Source organism: Struthio camelus, chromosome 1 (assembly GCF_040807025.1).
Source record: "Struthio camelus isolate bStrCam1 chromosome 1, bStrCam1.hap1, whole genome shotgun sequence".
NCBI classification, from domain to species: domain Eukaryota; kingdom Metazoa; phylum Chordata; class Aves; order Struthioniformes; family Struthionidae; genus Struthio; species Struthio camelus.
The window spans coordinates 26091861-26110981 of record NC_090942.1 but is presented as its reverse complement, the minus strand read 5'-3'; the positions used below and the strand labels follow the sequence as shown (position 1 = coordinate 26110981).

General features: G+C 42.3%; 1 protein-coding gene across 1 annotated transcript; it reads left to right on the top strand.

Annotated features, from left to right (window-relative positions):
* The first annotated feature begins 3052 nt into the window (after positions 1-3052).
* Positions 3053-17523, top strand: WNT16 (Wnt family member 16). Its single transcript, XM_068932290.1, has 4 exons — positions 3053-3444; positions 3549-3805; positions 5871-6157; positions 13652-17523. Exons 1-4 carry the CDS (start codon positions 3347-3349, stop codon positions 14114-14116), a joined length of 1107 nt encoding a protein of 368 aa, XP_068788391.1. The 5' UTR covers positions 3053-3346; the 3' UTR covers positions 14117-17523.
* Positions 17524-19121: the final 1598 nt, after the last annotated feature.

Below are 19121 nucleotides of genomic sequence, written 5' to 3'. Positions count from 1 at the left end.
GACACACTTTGAATATAATGAGAACATTAGCCACTGACTTCTTTTTAAAAGATAACAGTTATGCCTTCCAAACATATTATCTATCGAGTGATCTGCTCATTCACACAGATTCTGCGCAATAGTAGCTTTCTCTATCTAACAGTGAATCCAAAAAAATACGCCTCTGTAATCAGCTCTGTCAAGATTACATTAGTAATAATAATTAAACAGCAAAATAGTAAATGTCCAGTCAGGAAACACCACTCAACTTAGCCACATTTCCATTTTTTTTAACAATAGCTTCTTGTCTTCTTTTTAAACTTGAAAAATGTTAGCATTCAGAAAGAATAGCCTAAGAAAGCTCCACCTTTGACAGAGAAAGTAAGATAAGCAACAAGCCCATTTTATCTTCCCTGATTTATAGTAAATTTTGATCACTCAGGCTTGACACTTGACCTTAGCTTGAGTTCTGGTTCATTGTCGCTGTATAACACTCATAGTGCTGTCTGTAATGCCTAGAATTAATGGTCTACCAACATAGACAGCTCTGACACACCAGTGAATCAGAATTGCAAAGATTTGCATTCTGATTTCCCTACCGGAATATTGTCTTAATATGTAAGTAATCTAATTACAGCAGCTCTATTTGTGGAGTTAAGCACTACTCACTTTAAGTAATAATAGAATTTAGAGTGATGACAAGCAGTTAACTTGGTGCTCCAAAATTTTTATTCTTATTCATATGATCATGCAGTCTGTTGAAATATCAGTGCATCCTGAAACTTTTAGAATCTTTTAGTGAATTTCAATAAATTCTGACAGATCAGCAAGGGATTCCAAAATATTGTGTTCTCATCTCAGGTTTTCAAACCACATACCTTGCAGCTTGCAAAATAATTTGTTTCCCCCTCCTTCACCAGTAGCCAGCCAACCTGTATGCACACACATAGCTCTGGACAAATAGACATTCCCCTGTATGTGCTGCTTTTTGCCTGGACAGGAGAGTTTTGCTGGAGGTAACAAAAAAGAGAGATCACGTAAATGGAAGACTGAAATTTAGGAGGCAAGGGGAAGGCCTGGTGAAAGGAAGAAGCTAAGGGATCTGGTGGGCAACTAGCCTGTAACAGCCACAGGAGGTGTTTGGGGGCTATGGGTTATGGCAGAGGGTGGAGTAGTTTTAAGGGAGATAGTTGGGAAGAGAAATTGTTGAGGCGGATGGGGGATTAGGACACAAATATACAGTAATCCAAACGTCTTTGAATCATACGCTCATGGAAAAATATGTTTTGCTAGAGGTCATTGCTAGAGGTTGAACTAGACAATCTCCAGAGCTCCCTTACAGTTTATACTTTTCAACAATTGTACAGCCCTCTAAATTGCAAGTGCTTCACTTTGCACATGAGTTAATACAATCAAAGGGCTTTCCTGGCTCTTTAGTGGTTATTGTAGCAAAAGATGTGGACAATGATCTAGAAAAAATCAGATCCCAGTACATGGCAGACTGACAGAGAGATATTTCATTTATGATTTGATAAATAAAATGTGATACAAACAGGATTAGAGATTTTGAAATTAATATTTTTCTATTTTAAATATTAAGTAAATTGTTATTAGAAATATAAGATTCTGCAGCTTCTAGAGAAAAAAAGTTATATATAAGCATTTAGGATGAAAGGCTCTAACTAATTTAAAAGGAAAAAAATACAGAAGAGAACTCAGTTAAAAGAACCGCCAAGAAGAAAAACAAATCATATCAAGATAGATGATAAATGCACATAGCAGATCAAGAAGAAGAGCATAAGAAATACACTGCTGTTCGATCAGGGCTTTGAACTAACTTTAGTGGGTGGAGCCAGGAAGCAGCAATGAGGATAAAATGAACCATGTGTCCTGAAATAATTAGATAATTCTCTGACACAACGTACATAGTTTTGCTGATTTAGGCCTGTTTCGTGGCCAGTTCCTTGTGTTCCAGTGGGTCCTCCATCCTTTTCCCTCAGTCTTTACGAAGTTCCTTTGCAACCACAAGCAGATGTTCTCCAGACTAAGATTTAGAACAGAGGAGCAAACTGTGTTCAAAGGTTAAAATAGCTCCTGGGTCATATGGAATCTGCACAGAACTGGCGGTGTTATGGAGACCCTTTAAGAGCAGGCAGATGAACATGAAGTAGGAAGGAGATAGATCATTTTATATATCTAAATATACCACAGTCTACAGTCTTAAATTCACAATAGTACATTGATGGGGAAAATGAGAGGGTGAACAAGACATTTGTGTGATTATTTCTGTATGTGCTGCACTCTTAAAAGTGTACTTCTGTCAGGTGAGATGATTTATTTTGCTCTTCACTTAGAGCTCTTGTCAGTCAACAAGAACCATTTCGCTAATTTACAAGTGTGTCAGATAAAAGCCTTTCTAGAGCTGACATCTTATCCATATCATTTTTAACACAGGTGTTTTTCACTCCCATAAAGGGAAGCAGAAATATAATGTGATCAAAAAGGACTTGAAAGCTGAGACTGCCAATCTCAGCTCTGGCATCAGGTTGATGTGCTAGCCAGCTCATCAGGTTTTAATGTAATAGCTAACACGAATAAATAATAATTATTAAGTTAGCAGTTGATAAAAGAGCCTCAATGAAGTTAGAAGTACTGTAGGAATGCTGCCCTAACGCATGTTGACACTGAATCTGGGGCCGGTTAGTTAATATTGCTAAAGCTTTAGGGGATTTGAATACAAGGTGTGGGAAAAGTTGTTATTTCTTAACATTTCAGTGTTTTATCAATCCGTGTACTCTTCCTTTGCCGTCTCTCCCTCCCGTTGATCGGAAACAGGGCTGCGCGGACAAGCCCCGCTGCCCCCGCCGGCAGCAGCCCCCGGCGCCTCCTCAGGTCCCCGCGGCAGGGGCAGCGACGCGGCGCGCTGCGGGGCTCCCGCCGCCCGTCGCGGCCGCCCGGCCCCGCGGAGCCGCCGCGGCGAGGGCGCCCCGACGCGCCCAGCCCCGCCGCGCTCCCCGCCCCGGCCCGGCCCCGGCCCCCGCCCCGGGCCCCGGGCCGCCAATGCGCGGCCGGGAGGGGCAGAGCCGGGGATGGAGCCCGGGGAAAACATCAAACCCAACTTTCTCACCTTGGAGGGAATAAAACTCTGCCAATGCTTCCCCTCCTGCCGCCCTCCCTGCGAGACCAGCCGCCCCGGGAGAGCCGTCAGCCGGCCCGGGCTGCCTCCCCCGGCTCCCCGCCGGCGGCGAGAGCAGAGTGAGGGGGAGCGACTCGCCACGGTCTCCCTGGGTCCCTCCTGCCTGCGGGCCGGGAGGCGAGCAGCGGCCCCGCGGGCGGCGGCTGCCCGGCGGGGCTCCATGCGCCGGCCATGGGGCGCGGGGCTGCCCTCGGACGGCCGCGCCGGCGCCTGCTGTGGGCAGCGCTGCTGCTGGCGCTCTGCCCCGGCGCCGCCGGCGGCAACTGGATGTGAGTACCGGGCGCGGGAGGGGGGCTGCGCCGCGCCCGGCCCTGCCCTTCGGCCGGCGCCCGGCGCTGACGGGGGCCGGGGCGGCGGGGGGCTGCTTCTGCAGGTGGCTGGGCATCGCCTCGGCCGGCGCGCCGGAGAAGCCGGGCTGCGCCAGCCCTCCGCTGAGCAGCCGCCAGAAGGACCTGTGCAAGAAGAAGCCGGAGCTGGTGCCCGCCATCCGGGAGGGAGCGCGCCTCGGCCTCCAGGAGTGCCGCAGCCAGTTCCGCCACGAGCGCTGGAACTGCCGCCCGCCGCCCGCCGCCCGCCGCGGCCTCCCCGCCGCCGCCCCCGCCGCCGCCTTCGGGCACCAGCTCAGCAGCGGTGAGTGTCCGCCGGGCCGGGCCGGGCCGAGCGCGGGGGGCGCCGGCGGGGGCGCAGCCTCCCCCGTCGGGGCGCCGCTCCCCCGGGGCGCCCGGCCCCGCGCACCGCCCGGCCCGGCGCCGCCGCGGCGAGAGGAGCGGGCCGGGCGTCGCGCCGGCCCCGACCCGCGGGCTGCTGCGCTCCCGGCGGGCGGGACGCGCCGGGCCCCGAGGGCGCGGGTCCCCCTTGTCCTCGTTGCGAACGGAGCAGAGCGGGGCCGTCGTGACGGGTGGCGACCACAGCTGCCCCGGGAGGCTGACAGGGCCGTGCAGGTACACGAAATCCACGGAGTAGACAAAATCTGCCATTGTCTTTCCAAAATTATCGCTAGTTATTTTAATTTTTACTTAATACAGCCTTGGATGACAGTGCCTGTACCTAGATCTCCTGAACTGTGTTGAAATGTTGTTATTCTTAGACTGGCTGGCATTTTTATCACCTTACTTATGTCATAATTACTAAATCAGCAGGCAGTGACACACAGCATTTCAAAAGGGTCGCTGGATTGCAGGTAAAAATCTGCTCAGTGCACCAAGTGCTATGTGAATTACTTTAAAATATATCACACGCACTCAACTAGATATTACTCAGCTCAGCAAGTTCAAAGCGGCTTTTATTACATGAACTAATAGCGCAATTGCTGAAATTTACACTGAAATAGGGACATTTTGTTTGCATTAAAGGGCAGTTTCAAAGGCCTTGGTCCTGCAAGTTTCTTGAGTGTTGTGCTCGCCAAATCCAGTGTAACCACTGATGCGAACTACGTTAAGTATTGCAGTACCTCATTATATCTTTGTGTAATCTTCACTTTATACTGCAATACCGCAGTGAAGAAATAAATGTTAACCAAAAAACATAAAAATAAGGAATAAAATGTGATACACCTTTCAAAAGAAACAAAACAAAACAGAAACCCAACCCTGTGAATAGTTTACCCTGCTGCATGTAGCCATATGTACTGCATGTTACTCCTCCCATCTAATCCTCCCATCTGTTCCTAGAGACCCTTAAATGAGTGACACTGATTACACAAGAAGCTTCATTCGTATGCTCTGTAGAAACATTTTATTACGGTACCAGCACAACAGACTAATGAGACTAATATGAAGAAGAGAAATGAGCAGCAACTTTCTTGTCAATGAGTAGAAACTTTAGAGAATGGAAATAACAACTTGTTTTGACAACAGTGAAAATAAGTACAGGGAAATTTTAGCTGCAGTTAATTGCCCAGGTGTTGATTTTAGGTTTGCTTAGAGGGCATGCTGTGCTTAAAACTGTTCCAAGATTTGTGCCACTGTATGCCACAGGTCTAAGAGAATTTGGCTAGCTTAGGAGGCCCAGACAGTTAACTCCATGATTTTTCTGTGGTATAATAGGAACACTATAAAGGCTTTTTATACTACTGTCATTCCCATGGCTAGCTTATTACAGGAAAAACACATGGCCTAAATATTCTTGTGCCATGCCGATTTCTGACTGGTTTCAGATTCTTGTGGCTGTTTGCAACCTTTGTGAATTAGAATAACCTCAATGTTTGCTAAATTTAGCATGAGGTAAGTTCTGGCCCTGTACCAGAGTAACCTAGGATCATGACAGCTTTGTGTTCTTCCTCTAAGATCTGAACTAACTTCTTATTCGAATCAGTATCAATAGTGAAAAGCAGCATGGAGAGTAAGGCTTTTTTTTTTTTTTTTGATTGAAACTTAGTTTGCTTGAAAATTTATGTGGCAAATAAAATAAAGCGCCCAACTGAATTTAGAAAGTTACGAAAAATCACATCATATAAAGCAGCCAGAAACAGTGCAGTTAATAGCATAGTCATATGAACAGGCCCTGAAGTCTTGTTTAGGTATGAATAACAATTCCTTTAAACAATTTAACTGTGCACATCAAGCCATGATGGCTTTAGACTTGTAACTATTCCCTTTTAATAACAGTGTGGCTTATAATATTGGCTTTTACCGCTCAGTCATGGAAGTTAATCAGAGGAAGTTATGAAGTAACATATTCATGCATTCTTTTGTAGGCACAAAGGAGACTGCATTTATCTATGCAGTGACAGCAGCAGGCCTGGTGCACTCTGTGACACGATCATGCAGCGCAGGAAACGTGACCGAGTGCTCCTGTGATACCAACCTGCAGACCGGCGGCTCGGCCAGTGAGGGCTGGCACTGGGGCGGCTGCTCGGATGATATCCACTATGGAATGTCGTTCAGCAGAAAGTTCTTGGATGTGCCTCTCAAGAACATAACGGGCAAGAATGGGAGCGGATTGGCAGCAATGAACCTGCACAATAATGAGGCTGGGAGGCAGGTATGTATTACCGTTTCAAGAAATGGGAGCAATTGCCTGTTAGGTTTCGTTGCTGAAATGGCATTAACCAAATGAGGCCTGTCCCTGACGGCAGGTACGAATGGGGCCAATGGCAAGAACTACACTAAGACCTTCAAAGTAAACGTGTTCAAAGCAGAAATAAAAGCTATTTTTGAGTAACATGCTTCACAGTTTATAATAAAATCCACAAAATAAGAATTAGATCCGGAATACTAGTCACAGTAATCTCCAATATCTATTCTTAACCAATATCAACTTTATCTAGTATCTTCATCACAATGATGCATGAGGATTTTTTTCTGTTATTATCTGTTATGTTCCGTTATTATCATCAGCTGCATTTTTAATTCTCTCTGAGTGAGCAGACACACTTGACATCAAGCATCATTACCCGATTGGGAACCACAGCCTGGAATCATCTTCTGAGAGTAGAAGGCAGAAACATTCAAAGAATGTTTCTAGATTTAACCTTTCTTTTGAAAGATGGGATAGAAATGCCATTCCCTTTTTAAAGTAGCCTGCTAGTTAGGGTGCTCATCAGAGAAGTGAGAGGAGACTTGCTTCAGATAGGTGTTCTTTAGTCGAAGACAATTCAAACCTACAGTCGCAGAGGAAATGTTCTTATCATCCAGTGGTAGGGTGGGGGTGGATGAAGCTAGATTCCCGTGTGCCATTCTTCTGCAGAAGATGAAGACAGGACCAATAAATGGGGACAGGAACAGCCGATACAGAGAACTGTGACTCTGTAATCTGGTGACTACAGCCTGCATCTGGAATGGCAGAGACTTGGATTCTGGTTCTTTAAAATTAGTTTCTCTGCTTTACCTCATGAGTTTTTAACCTCATAAGTGTTTATTGTCTCTCTGTGGCCCAGTAAATCTGCTCTGTGACACAGCTATAACTGAAGAGAAGAAAAATGGACTCTGGTTTTGGCCTCATTTTGGATCATGCATGCTGGACCCCATTTTAACTCTGTAATTTCCTGTAGCCAGGAGCAGCATCAGTGGGTTTTACTGAAAAGAACTTTCCTGTCATCTGTAGACTGGGAATAGCCATATTAGTCAATCATATCATAAGAAGAGCCAAGGTAGTACCATTGCAACATATTTTAAAATAAGCCTATTTTCATGGTTTGCAAGCAGATATAATATATTTAACTAAGTAATATAGTGGGAAAAGTAGAAAATCTTTCAGATGCACAAGCCTTTTTTTAAGCCTGAAATAGAAGAAGCAAACTTTAAAATTAAGTATATGATGAGAACATCAGTATTATTAGATTAATCGGTCAGTTAAATCATGTCCAAGAAAAGACAGTGGTATTGTGTAGTAGGGGATGTTAATAAGGGAAACAGGAGAGTAAGTTGTTTCCTGAGGGAAAGAGCAAGAGGTTATTTATTGCATTTGTAGAGGGAGATACTTGGGGAGGAGTCTATACTCTCCACAAAATAGTATGTCTTCAAGTTCATGATTTTTTATACACAGTACAGATATGAATTTTTATTTTAATTCCCGTATTTGTCATTAGAATGTGTTACATACACACTGAGACTCCTATCATACTACTCGGCCAAGAGACTGAGGACAAATTCCGAATTTCTGGAAACTAGTCAGACAGGTATGAGGCAGTGCCACTTACTCAAGTTGAGGCAACAGTGAAATTGAAGGGAAGCAGACTGCCAGGCTCCTGAGGAACTTAAAAGAGAAACAAGAATGTGATTTCTGAGTTTAGGTGGCAGCTACACAGACCTTCTCCTTGATACCCTCTTCTCTCCTCTGCCTCTGGGTTGGTGTAGCTTAGCAGCAGCTATAGCTTGCTAATCTATGGTCTGTAGTGCTAGTACTCGCTTATGGTCTTCTGCACCATCCTCATGCTCATCACTCATTCCTGCATGTGCTGTGTTAAAGCTGTCTCCGGCAGGTGTGCCGGAACAGCTGCTTGGGGCCTTGCACCATGAACCATATCGGGGAACTGTGCAGCTAAGAAAATGAAAAAAACAAAAAAACCCAAGCCTACCAACCAAACAAAAATACGGACACCTCACCCAGAAAAGAAACTTCTTTTTGGTTTTATTTCTCTAAAGTTTGATCAGTTCCCTGATCTCATCTACAGTGGTCACACAGCCAGTTGCGCCCCCTATGGTATGGGGACAGGAATGACTAGCAAAGGGGAGGCATACGTTCAGCTGGTACTGCGGCCAAAGATAGCATAGTTACGTATTTTCAAACAGTGAGCTAAAGGTGCAAGTCGTTGAAGGATGTAGTTAAGTGAGGCATCATTTTCCTTGAATAGTACTTTTGACAGGATCCAAGTTATCTTAGATCCAAGTTATATGGATGGAAATGTGAATTCTGGGTTTGGCATTCACATCCTTAATTTGATATAGCTGTAGGATCTTCCATTACTATTCACATTGATTGGTACCTCTTACTATAAATAGCTTCACGAACTTGATGCTTGTGACTAGGCTGTCAATCATTGTGAATGTAATAGGATCTGGCCCAACAGAAACCTTAAGGTCCTGAGGACCTTTCAGGATTTCAGGTTTTTCACAATACTGAGCTGTGCAACAAAGCTCTGGAAGTACACTGTCACCAGCTCATTCGGTGCATGCATGGTATAAATGCTTGTTCCTTTTTCATGACACTTTACTTTTTCTTTTTTTCAAAAAAAAATGCACTTCAAGCTTGAAGGACCCAAACATCTTTAGCTACACTGGTTTTGCAGTAATGGTGTATTTGTTGCTCATAATCTTGCAAGAAAATATGCAGAGCATTTAGTACAGCTTCCACGCATAAATATTTTGTGACTTAATGGCAAGCTGTAGGATAAAGTAAACATTTTTACTATTGTCAAGAGTGAAGGGGAATGTTTATTGTTGGTAGTTGGGATTTCTAACAACAATATTAGCTGAAGTAAAGTTTAGGAGAGTTCTTGATTTTTGTGGTTTAAAAATCCTTAACTAGAAGATGTTGGGAAAAGTTGACCTTTGTATCTTGGAGCTTACAAGAAGGATGTTTGGCAATATATTTTGGAGTCCTGTGACCTTTTTATAATGAATACTATCATGTTCCTGATTCTATTTTGTGAGAACAGTCTTCCAGGGACAGTATTTCTGTGTTTGTTTGGAGTAGCTAATGGCACTGGTATGTAGAGAATTCTCTTGTTCCTTTCTTATTTCCATATAAAACCTTATTTTATACTTCTACATTTCATAGTTAAATCTTCCACTTAAACACAAGAAAACACTTCTTTACTGTGAGGGTGGTTAAATACTGGAACAGGTTGCTCGGAGAGGTTGTGGAGTCTCCATTCTTGGAGGTATTCAAAACCTAACTGGACCTGGTTCTGGGCAACATGCTCTAGGTGACCCTGCTTGAGCAGGGCAGTTGGACCAGGTGATGCCTTGCAAAGGGACCAGAGGTCCCTTGCAAACCCAGCTATTCTATGATTCTGTAAAATCCAAGCTATATCAATTTTGAAACAGTAAGGATCCTTTGACTGAGTTGACCACAGTTTAGGAAACTAGCCGGAACCTCGGGAGATCCAGATTTCTTTCCTTCTTCTGCCCAGGATAAATGGTCATCATCCTTGGTAAAAGGGCTTTGGCAATGTAATGTTCAGTGTAGTTAGATGTGCATATCTGAGTTGGCTCCTTATATATAAGGGTGAAGGTGGTCAGGCGCTAGCACTGAGAGGCTCAGCAGCCAGGGTACTGAGCAGAACACCTAAATCCATGGTAGGACAGGCTGAAGAGAAAGGTCTCTCTAAAGCTCTATTTTACTTCTGGATTTGGACATCCTCAGGTTGCAGTCAAATGCCCCTGTGAAACTGATCCAACACCCTAAACTTTACCAGATGTTTGGGAATTTGTTCATTAAAGCTCACATGACAGCTTGAGCTCCAGGGCCGTGTTTTGTGATCAGCCAAAGCAACATATCAGCTCCCAGTGCCGTTGGTAGAGACAGGCCAAAATGCGTTGGAGTCCAACCTGAAAACTTGCTTTGTTAATTCTAGCAGCTGGCTAGCAATAGCCTGGGGTCTTGCACAGTTGTGATGACACCATAAATCATTTTAAAACAGATTGTAACAAAACCTCATAGAAGTTTGAGCAACACAGAATAAGAAGACAAATATTTGTAACTGCTGTGGACAATCTCAACCACACTCAACCGCATTTACAGTGCTTGCATTGATCTGATCTTACATGAACATGTTTACTGCTAACATATACTGGATTTTTATATTTTGATGCCAACTTAAGATTCCAACATAAGTTCTTGCTCTTGTTTAGAAACTCTGCCTCCATTTGGTTTTCATTAATTTCATCCTCAGAGAAAGACTCTGAGCGTCATCTGCTAGGCTACTTGCCCACATCAAAATAACTCACTCTTAACACCTAATAGACACATCCAGTGCTCCCCTAGACATATTCCGTATCATTCTGCTTCATCCAGATTTTACAGTGCCTGATTCTAGCAGGCTTGGAAGTACATTTTTTTCCCAAAACAACGTTATGTCTTTTTCCCCTGTTGTTTCTTCCCTAATTAGTACCCTGGCATACTGCAGTGAAAGCAAGCGTTACATCTGTATGACTTATAACACAAGTAGTTTCAAACTACTTTGAGATTCTAGTTACTTACTATGATACAAATAAATAGTAGTAGAAAGTGGAAAATATTATTAAATCCATTCTGTTTGTAAATTGTGTATAATATTTACATTCCTGCAATGTGTTTCCATTTTCTTTGTCATTTTATTGACTCATCTGTATTCTAACAAAGACTTTCTATCCTTGGATCTCAAATTCTCGTTTGCCTCAATCAATATTATGCCTTAATGATGCAATTCTGGCTCCTCAGTCATTTCCTTATTGATAGATTCTGAAGATACGATCATGAGGTCATATCTCTCTATTAAGGAGAAACTAGGCTGTGAAGGAGAGAAGACGAGTATCTGCAAGAATTATTGCCAATTGATTTGCCACTGAAAAGAGTCTGTATGTACTCTGGGGAGAGGGTCTGCTTGGTCCAGTATTCTTATTTCTTCCAGGATAGGGAAAAACCTCCAGTCCCAAGTGCAGTCCAGAGGACTTGGAATATCTTATGCTTTATTTCACCAGATGTAGTTTTTAAAGGCTAATGGCTATTTTAGGTTAGGGCATACATTTGCTATTTCTTGCTAATGTTCTTTAAATGCTTTTCTTGTTTGTCTTTCATGGTAACCTCTACCAACAAATAAATGCTATTCATTCACCAAAGAAGATGTGACTCCAAGCAAACACTTTGGTCATGTGTATTTTTACTAATGTTTGTCAAGTTATATGCAGATACCAGCTTGGGCTTGTGTCAATATCTGCCAGGCAGAACGTGCCAGGAGGCCTCCATTCCCACTGAAATCCATGGATTTAACCACGTTGGGCTGAGTCTCAAACTTCAGTCACCATATTTACCATGATGAAAAGTCCCACTATAAAACATAGGGTAGAAACAACCCATTTTATCTGCTCCTTGCCTTGACTAGCTCTGAAACTTTGAGGATGACATTTGTACTGTCTGAGATACAAATAAGCAGCCTGGGATTCTTTGAGTTTATTTTTGGTCATGGATAACAGCAGTGGGTCAGTGGGGCTCTGTAGGATTTCAGGGCTTTGTTCTCGTTGCAGATTCAGGACTTAAGAACAGGCACCAATGACACTACTTTCTCTAGGAAAACCAGAGGAGCATGTTAGATGCCTTTATTTTCTGGGCTTTTTTTTCTTTCCTTTTTATAAATGGCAGTTTGAGGAAGATGTAGATTGACACTGTTAAATATTTGTGAAGGTTGTGGAGGAAGTGAATGTTTAGAGTGAATTTTAATAAACAATGTGAAGTTGTGTCTTCTTTGCCTCCCCCCACTTAGTGGGAAGTAGTTGTTCATCCGTAGAGGAATAATTTGCATCTGTATTGGTCTTGCTGTATGAGAAGTTTCAAGAGAAACTTGCTCTTACTATTAGTTCATTTAAAATTCAGTCTTTCTGTTACATTCCCCAAAAGCTGATCCTTTAAAACAATCGCATCCATATATAAGTTCATGATTGCCATTATTGTGGAAATAAAATATGAGGGAAAAGTTAGCTGAAATGGAAGACTGCAGCATGAACTTTCCACACCATTAAACAATGGCCTATATGAATCTGCAAGATGACTACAAAGATGTGGTACAGTCAATGGAAAGGTAAAATGAAAAATGATTTTATGATACCTTGTCCTTTTGCTATATTTGTGCATGTGATGGGTTTTTTTTTTTTTATAGACTTTTCCAGAGTATAATGTGAGATGTGCCACAAGTCCAACTGTGCAATTGTATACTGTGAACTTTTGAGACGGAAGCATTGCATTCATTGTCTGCTGACTATTTGAGTTGCAGTCCCAGATAGAGAAAGTTACTGCTTGTTTACAGATTCCAGTTCTTTGGGGCTTGCTCTGATATAAACTGTGTCAAATGTTTTAAAAGCTTAATGCAGGCTGCAGGCTGCTTGTTGGTCAGGTAGTTGTTGTTCAGTCCAGTGCTTGAATCTGCAAAGGCATTGAAACATAGTCCATCTAAGGACATTTTAATGTTGCTAATAACTGTGATAATTTTTGGTAAAATATTAAAAGTGTGAAAACTGATATCAATGCAACTATGAAAATGTGTTAAATAGAACCATTATGCAATGAAAAAACAAACTGGAAACCCATGACAGTACTAGTAAGCCTCAATTACAAAAACAAGGCTTGATCTCATAAGTGAGAAGCACCTGATTTATTCCAGAAAACCTGAATTGAAACCACCTCTGCTTAGCTCCCTCAATGGTGTTTCCTTGCAGTCCAGAGGGGTGAGCACCACTTGCTCTCTGCACCAGGACTCCCAGAGGTGGCTGGCAGGCTCTGCACTGGGATCATGCAGCACTGAGGTGCCACCTCCAGCTGTTCTTGTGGCTGTAGTCACAGACTGTATTCTGAATGCCTAGTGATCTTCATGGTGGCCTCAAGGCATGCTTAAAAGATGGTATAAACATGCCCATAAATCTCTTCCAGCTTAGGACCGATGCACCATTACCCATCCTTTCCATGATTCCCCTCCTGCTATTCCCCACAAGGAGCATTTGCATACCAGCTGTGGGTGGAGTGAGACAGGACACGTCATTTCAGGTATTTAGGAGCTTTTGGAAAGAAAAGCCAGCCAGAAATATAAGCTCCCATTATAATGACTGGATATTGCCAAGTTATGGCCATTGTAAACTGCAGGTGCTTCGCACTTCTGAAGATCAGGCTTCTCACACAGGCGGTCCAGAACTGAAAGCCTGATTCATTAAACATGTTCTCCTGCAGTCTGGCTTCCCCATCGGTGTAATGGCAACGGCAGCAGCAGCATTAAGTGCTTGGAGATGTCAGGCAGGATGCTTAATGAATGAAAGCTACCTCCAAATGTTGTTCTCATTTCGTTTTCAGGCTGTCGCAAAGCTGATGTCAGTGGATTGCCGTTGTCATGGTGTTTCTGGGTCCTGTGCTGTGAAAACTTGTTGGAAAACAATGTCCTCCTTTGAAAAGATTGGCCGTTTTTTAAAGGATAAGTATGAAAACAGCATACAGATATCAGACAGACTGAAAAAAAAATTACGCAGGAAAGAAAAAAGCCAGCGAAAAATACCAATCCAGAAGGAAGACCTGCTGTATGTAAACAAATCGCCCAATTACTGTGTAGAAGATCATAAATTGGGGATCCCTGGAACTCAGGGAAGGGAATGCAATCGCACATCAGAGGGGCCTGATGGCTGCAACCTCCTCTGCTGTGGGCGCGGATACAACACTCATGTTGTCAGACATGTGGAGAGATGTGAATGCAAGTTTGTCTGGTGCTGCTATGTACGCTGCCGAAGGTGTGAGACCATGACTGACGTGCATACCTGCAAGTGAGATTAAGTACAGAAAGCACAGCCGAATCATCTTGCACTGTTTTGTACAGATAACTGCCACACAGGCAGTAATTATTCTTACCATGTGGGAGTACAGGGGATCAGCCTCAGGGGGGACGCGTACTGCCAAATAAAGGGTAGTCTAAACATTTTGGCTTATGAAAGAGCAATTAAGTGAATAGCAGCCTGCACACACAGCTAGCTAAAACAGTGAAGAAAGATTTCCGATGACACATTTGAATATGTAGCTCCATGACTAGGGAGAGATCTAAACTTTCCAAGTCTTTAACAACCACAACATGGTGAAGATCAAGGTGGTTGGTACGTACAGTGGAGAAAACTCAAGATCTTGTTAGCCAGAGACTGAAGAGTCAAGAGGGCATGTAAGACTTGTTAGATATAATCCTTACTTCCATATTTTTAAGAGTGGGACTAGATGGATCCACTAGATGGTTCATTTCTGCAGGCTGAAAAAAAAAAAAAAGATGGAATGTCGTGCTGTTAACCATGAAGCATTTGCTTAGCATCTGCTTCTTGTACAGACAGCCTTCTGCATAATGTAAAGAAAAGGATCTGGTACTCAGAAATGAGTGTGAACACAGTTGAGCGCTGGCCTGGATGGAAGTGATGGTCCATTCAGGTGGAGCAAACGTTGCCCAGAAAAGAGGGGCTACTGCACAGTTTGGTGAATATGAATGGTATCCCAAATAGCAAATTTTAAAGATTTTTTTTTATAGGATGTCTTTCAAATGCACAAAGAACAGGTCTGAGGAGAGACAGAAACTTGGTATCGGAAGGAAATAAAATCCCTTGCAGGCATTTCCTTAGTATCTGAATGCACATTTTGCTAGTCAGCGAACTTTCCCCCCACTACTGGACTGTGTATAATAGAAACTGCCGTGTTCAACCATCTTGATGGTGATCACCATCATTTTCATAGTTTCCCTCCACATGCCATACAAGATTCATCCCAAAGAAATTTGTCATTAAGTGAAAGAAATTTTAAAACATGAATTGCTTTCTCTTTCATATAAGAGCAGAAGCTAGAACATTCACTAGATTGCATCCCAACTAATCATACTTATAAAATAAGTTCAATGCACAATGTAATTTATGGATTGGCTCACACTACTAAAATATTTAAACTGTTATTGATAATATTTTCTCCTTCCCCCATGTTGGCTCAATTTTATTTTACATCTATGAAATGTTGTTTATTTTTATGCAATGATTTAAAGCCTGGCTTAAAAAGCATCACGTGAAAGGATTTCTGTTGTTTAATTGTGCAAAGACATATTTTTGATAAGACAAGAAAGTTTATATTTTGTAAATATTTAAATTATGCAAGTTATGTAAAAGGTTCCCAGAACTAATGTGATAAGATTACAGCCTTTGACATTTACTAGTTAGATCTTTGTTACTATTGTAGCAACATTTAATTGATTTTTATTGCATGTGCAGGGGGAAATTATTCAGACTATTACATAAATTTTTCTTACCATCAAGGTGGTTTTAACTATTGCAACTAATACACTTACTGTGACACAGTGATGAGAAACACTTATCTTAATTTTCTAAATGATCAATTAATTAGTATTCTACATATATTTTCTGTTCTTCTAAATTTGTTTTACATACAGTGAATTTCTGGCTCCAGTGGTCAGTGGCAGAACTCCAGTTGACACTAAGAGAACTAGGGTTGCATCCATGCACACGCTCCATGCTGGCAGTCAGTTTTTAGAAAGAAACCAGCTTAGACATTTTGGTTAATGTTTTCAAAGTTACTTGGAGGAATACATTTCCTAATTTTCATTAATTTCCCCATGAAAGATGGTGATCCTGTGTCAATCTTCATTACAAGTTTAGGTTGGGAAGAATCAAACAAAAACTGCTGTGTTTTCTGTACTCTGCTGTCTTATGTGGAGTATCTTAGGAACACCAATTCAGTGAGCAAGAAGTCCTTTACCTGTCGGTTCCTTTTTGGACCATTCCTCCACATTTGGCCAATCTGTCTCTGTTGACCAAGCAAGATGAATATTCTCAGGCCACGGCATGTGCCATCTCTGGGAAAGATGCTTATCATCCCAGTAGCTACCACAGGAGGAGTCTGTAACCTCCCTGTGAAAGCCTGAGTGGTAAGAACATCTTCTGGTAGAAGTCCGCAAAGGGAGAGAGCTCTGAGCCCCAGGGTGTTCCCACCTTTGAGCAATGAGAATGAACCCGCAGTCTCCACAGGCTGTGCCAAAGTACCTGGCACCTGAGGCTGAGCCCTCTGTTGTCAGAGGGATATGCAGAGGATTGTGGGCTCAGGCTTTGCAGAGTCAGCATGGGTTGGGATGGGCTACTGGTCACAGCAGATTTGAAGGTATTGTAGAGACTCCCTCTCCCCAACACAGGGGCTGACAAGGAAGAGGCTATTGACTTTGGAGGCGTAGCATTGTAATACTCTTATATAGGTTTGAAACTTTCTAGGAGCAAGATACATCTTTTCTCTTTAAAAATAGCTACATCTCGCTTGCTTATCTGAGATAAGCCATTAGATAGCGAGATTAGAAAAATATAGAAAGAAATTCACCGTTTGCGTGGGGGAATGGTCTTATCTCAGTCCGGTTCCTTCACCCTGTCCTTGTATGTATGGAGCAGCAGTTTGTGAAAAGTAGCAAACCTATGAAAAAAATGCCACAACTTTACTTTTTGAAGAAAGGATAATTGTAACCTCTTCTTAAAGTGAAAATGATATCTGCCTATTTGAAAACAGAAATGAGTGCAAATTGGTTGTGTAAGTTGTATCGAGTAAAGTGCTGACATACTCAGAGGAGTTACTGCATTACAGTTGGTCGTTTTGATCTACGTGCTATTCCGTGCATGCATCAGTAACTAAAGAACAGCATCTTTTTCTTGCCTGTTGGAGGCTGCTCGTCAAAGGATGTGTGTTAAATGGAGAACGCCTCCATTGCTATCAAAATGTCTCTGTTCTGGGCAGCACTTTTCGGTGAATGACAAGTATGTGAAACGCGTAAAGTAAACAGCAACAATTAGGACTATTCATTCAAAGGAAACAATTTCTGAATGAGCTGAGATGCTTGACTTCATTGAAGGATGAACTTTCATGAGATAGCAAACTTGATTTTAGGGAAGTTCATCATAGACAAAAATTGTCATGGCTATGTCATGTAAAGTGCTGAAACAGTACCAACTCAGTCCGGTGGCTAAAGTTTGTTAAAAAAAAACAGGTAGAAGGATCATTCCACTGGGGCAAACTTTGTGCCAAATGAGGCATTTTCTGTCTGAGCCCCTCTAACTTAACATATGTCAGGTGTCACTTGCCCTCTTGTCTATAAAGATAAAGCCATTTTGAAATATGTTGAAGTATGAGGATGAAATAAACACTACTTTTGTTCTGGATAACCTGCAAAAATCATAATTGTGAATCCTTTCCTGACTGTACCCAGTTTGTCCTGCCGGCCAATCTGGAATGCCCCAGCTCAGTTACAGTGAACATGGAACCATGATTTTATTGTACATTTCAGGCATGGATTTTTCAATAGCAATTTTTAGAATTTTAGAGTTTTTTTATGCTTTCACAATTTCCTTTGTCAATGAATCAGCACAGGCCAAGTGCATAAATAGCCCAGATATAGCTCAGATAGATAACAATATATAACTGAGAAATAGGGATTAACACCCATACATCCACTAAGCATAACTAAGGGGGGCAGTAGTATTGCTCTGTCTATAAAATGGGGAAATTGAGGGGAAATGACTCATTCAAAGTCACTTGCTAAAGCAGTGGCAGACCTAGGTTAAAAAAAAAAAAAAAAAGGCAGGCCTCCTTACCAATCTAATGCTTTAGCAACCTGGTCACTGCATGTTTCTCAACCCATGCAGCTTGAAAACCGTGGTTCACCAGTTACGGCCTCATAGTAACTATCCTAATAGTGACTACTGGACCTGCCCTGCTGTAAGGGGTACAGCCTAGACCCCAATAGATCCCAGTACTGTCTTCAAAGGCCAGGCACAGTTGGCTAAAATAATCAGTTGGCTAAAATTGCATTTTCTATATACGGACTCCTGTGGTTTGTATTTCTGGAAGTCAAACACACTTTTTTCCTCCACACAAATGACAAATTCATCCTGAAGGGAATGGTGTCTGTGAATTCCAAGTTAAATGAATACTATAGATAATTTATGCTAAAACATATATGACTGTCCCGGAGTCTGCTGCTACCCGGATTGACAACTGTGTAATTCCTTCCACTGATAGTTCTGTTAAATAATTAATGGTTTTCCCAGCAGAAAATGAAATGAGAATCAGTCCTCTGGCTGCTGTGTCAGCTCTGCACGGTTGAAAATGCAGTGATAGGAACATGGCACTGCAATTCATTTCACAGATACCAGATAACACTGTCGAGGGATCACTCGTCGCTGAGGCTGGAGCCAGATCCCATGGCTGGCTGCAAATGCATTGCTTTTGATGGAGGGTGGCTGTCACTTTGCTCAGCAAAGAGGTGTAATAAATGAAGCTTTTAAGGGTTAAGACAGATGGAGAGACACACGCGTAATTTAGTTGCACTAATTGAACTGGAGAGAGATCCAGGGATTTGTTACAAGGTAGTGCCACACATCTTGTGAAATCTTCTACTGAATCTGAGTCTGCAAGCACAAATATGACTTCATCATAGACTAACTGGTCAGGATCTGTCTCAGAGTTTGGCTGTTTCATTTTCATCTCAGCTTTGCTATGTTTATGACTATACAGTCTAACTTGAAAATAGCTGCACATTTTCCCTGTTAATACTTCAAAAATCACCAGCATATTGTAACTTTGATTACATTTAAATATTGAGTTATGTATGCATCAAAATATCTTTACTAAAAAGCAGAAACTTCTGATTGGCAAGACTTATATAATCATTTTCCTCACAGCTCTGAACATTTGTTTTGGGAGAGAATGAAAAACTTTTCATGACTTATTTCTTTTTTCTAGAGAAAAGCATGACACTATC

Excerpts from the sequence above, each read along its gene's own strand:
- WNT16 (XM_068932290.1), top strand. The coding sequence starts at position 3,347 with ATGGGGCGCGGGGCTGCCCTCGGACGGCCGCGCCGGCGCCTGCTGTGG. Across the intron at positions 3,445-3,548 it reads GCCGCCGGCGGCAACTGGAT|GTGGCTGGGCATCGCCTCGG; the intron begins GTGAGTACCGGG and ends CTGCTTCTGCAG. Across the intron at positions 3,806-5,870 it reads CGGGCACCAGCTCAGCAGCG|GCACAAAGGAGACTGCATTT; the intron begins GTGAGTGTCCGC and ends ATTCTTTTGTAG.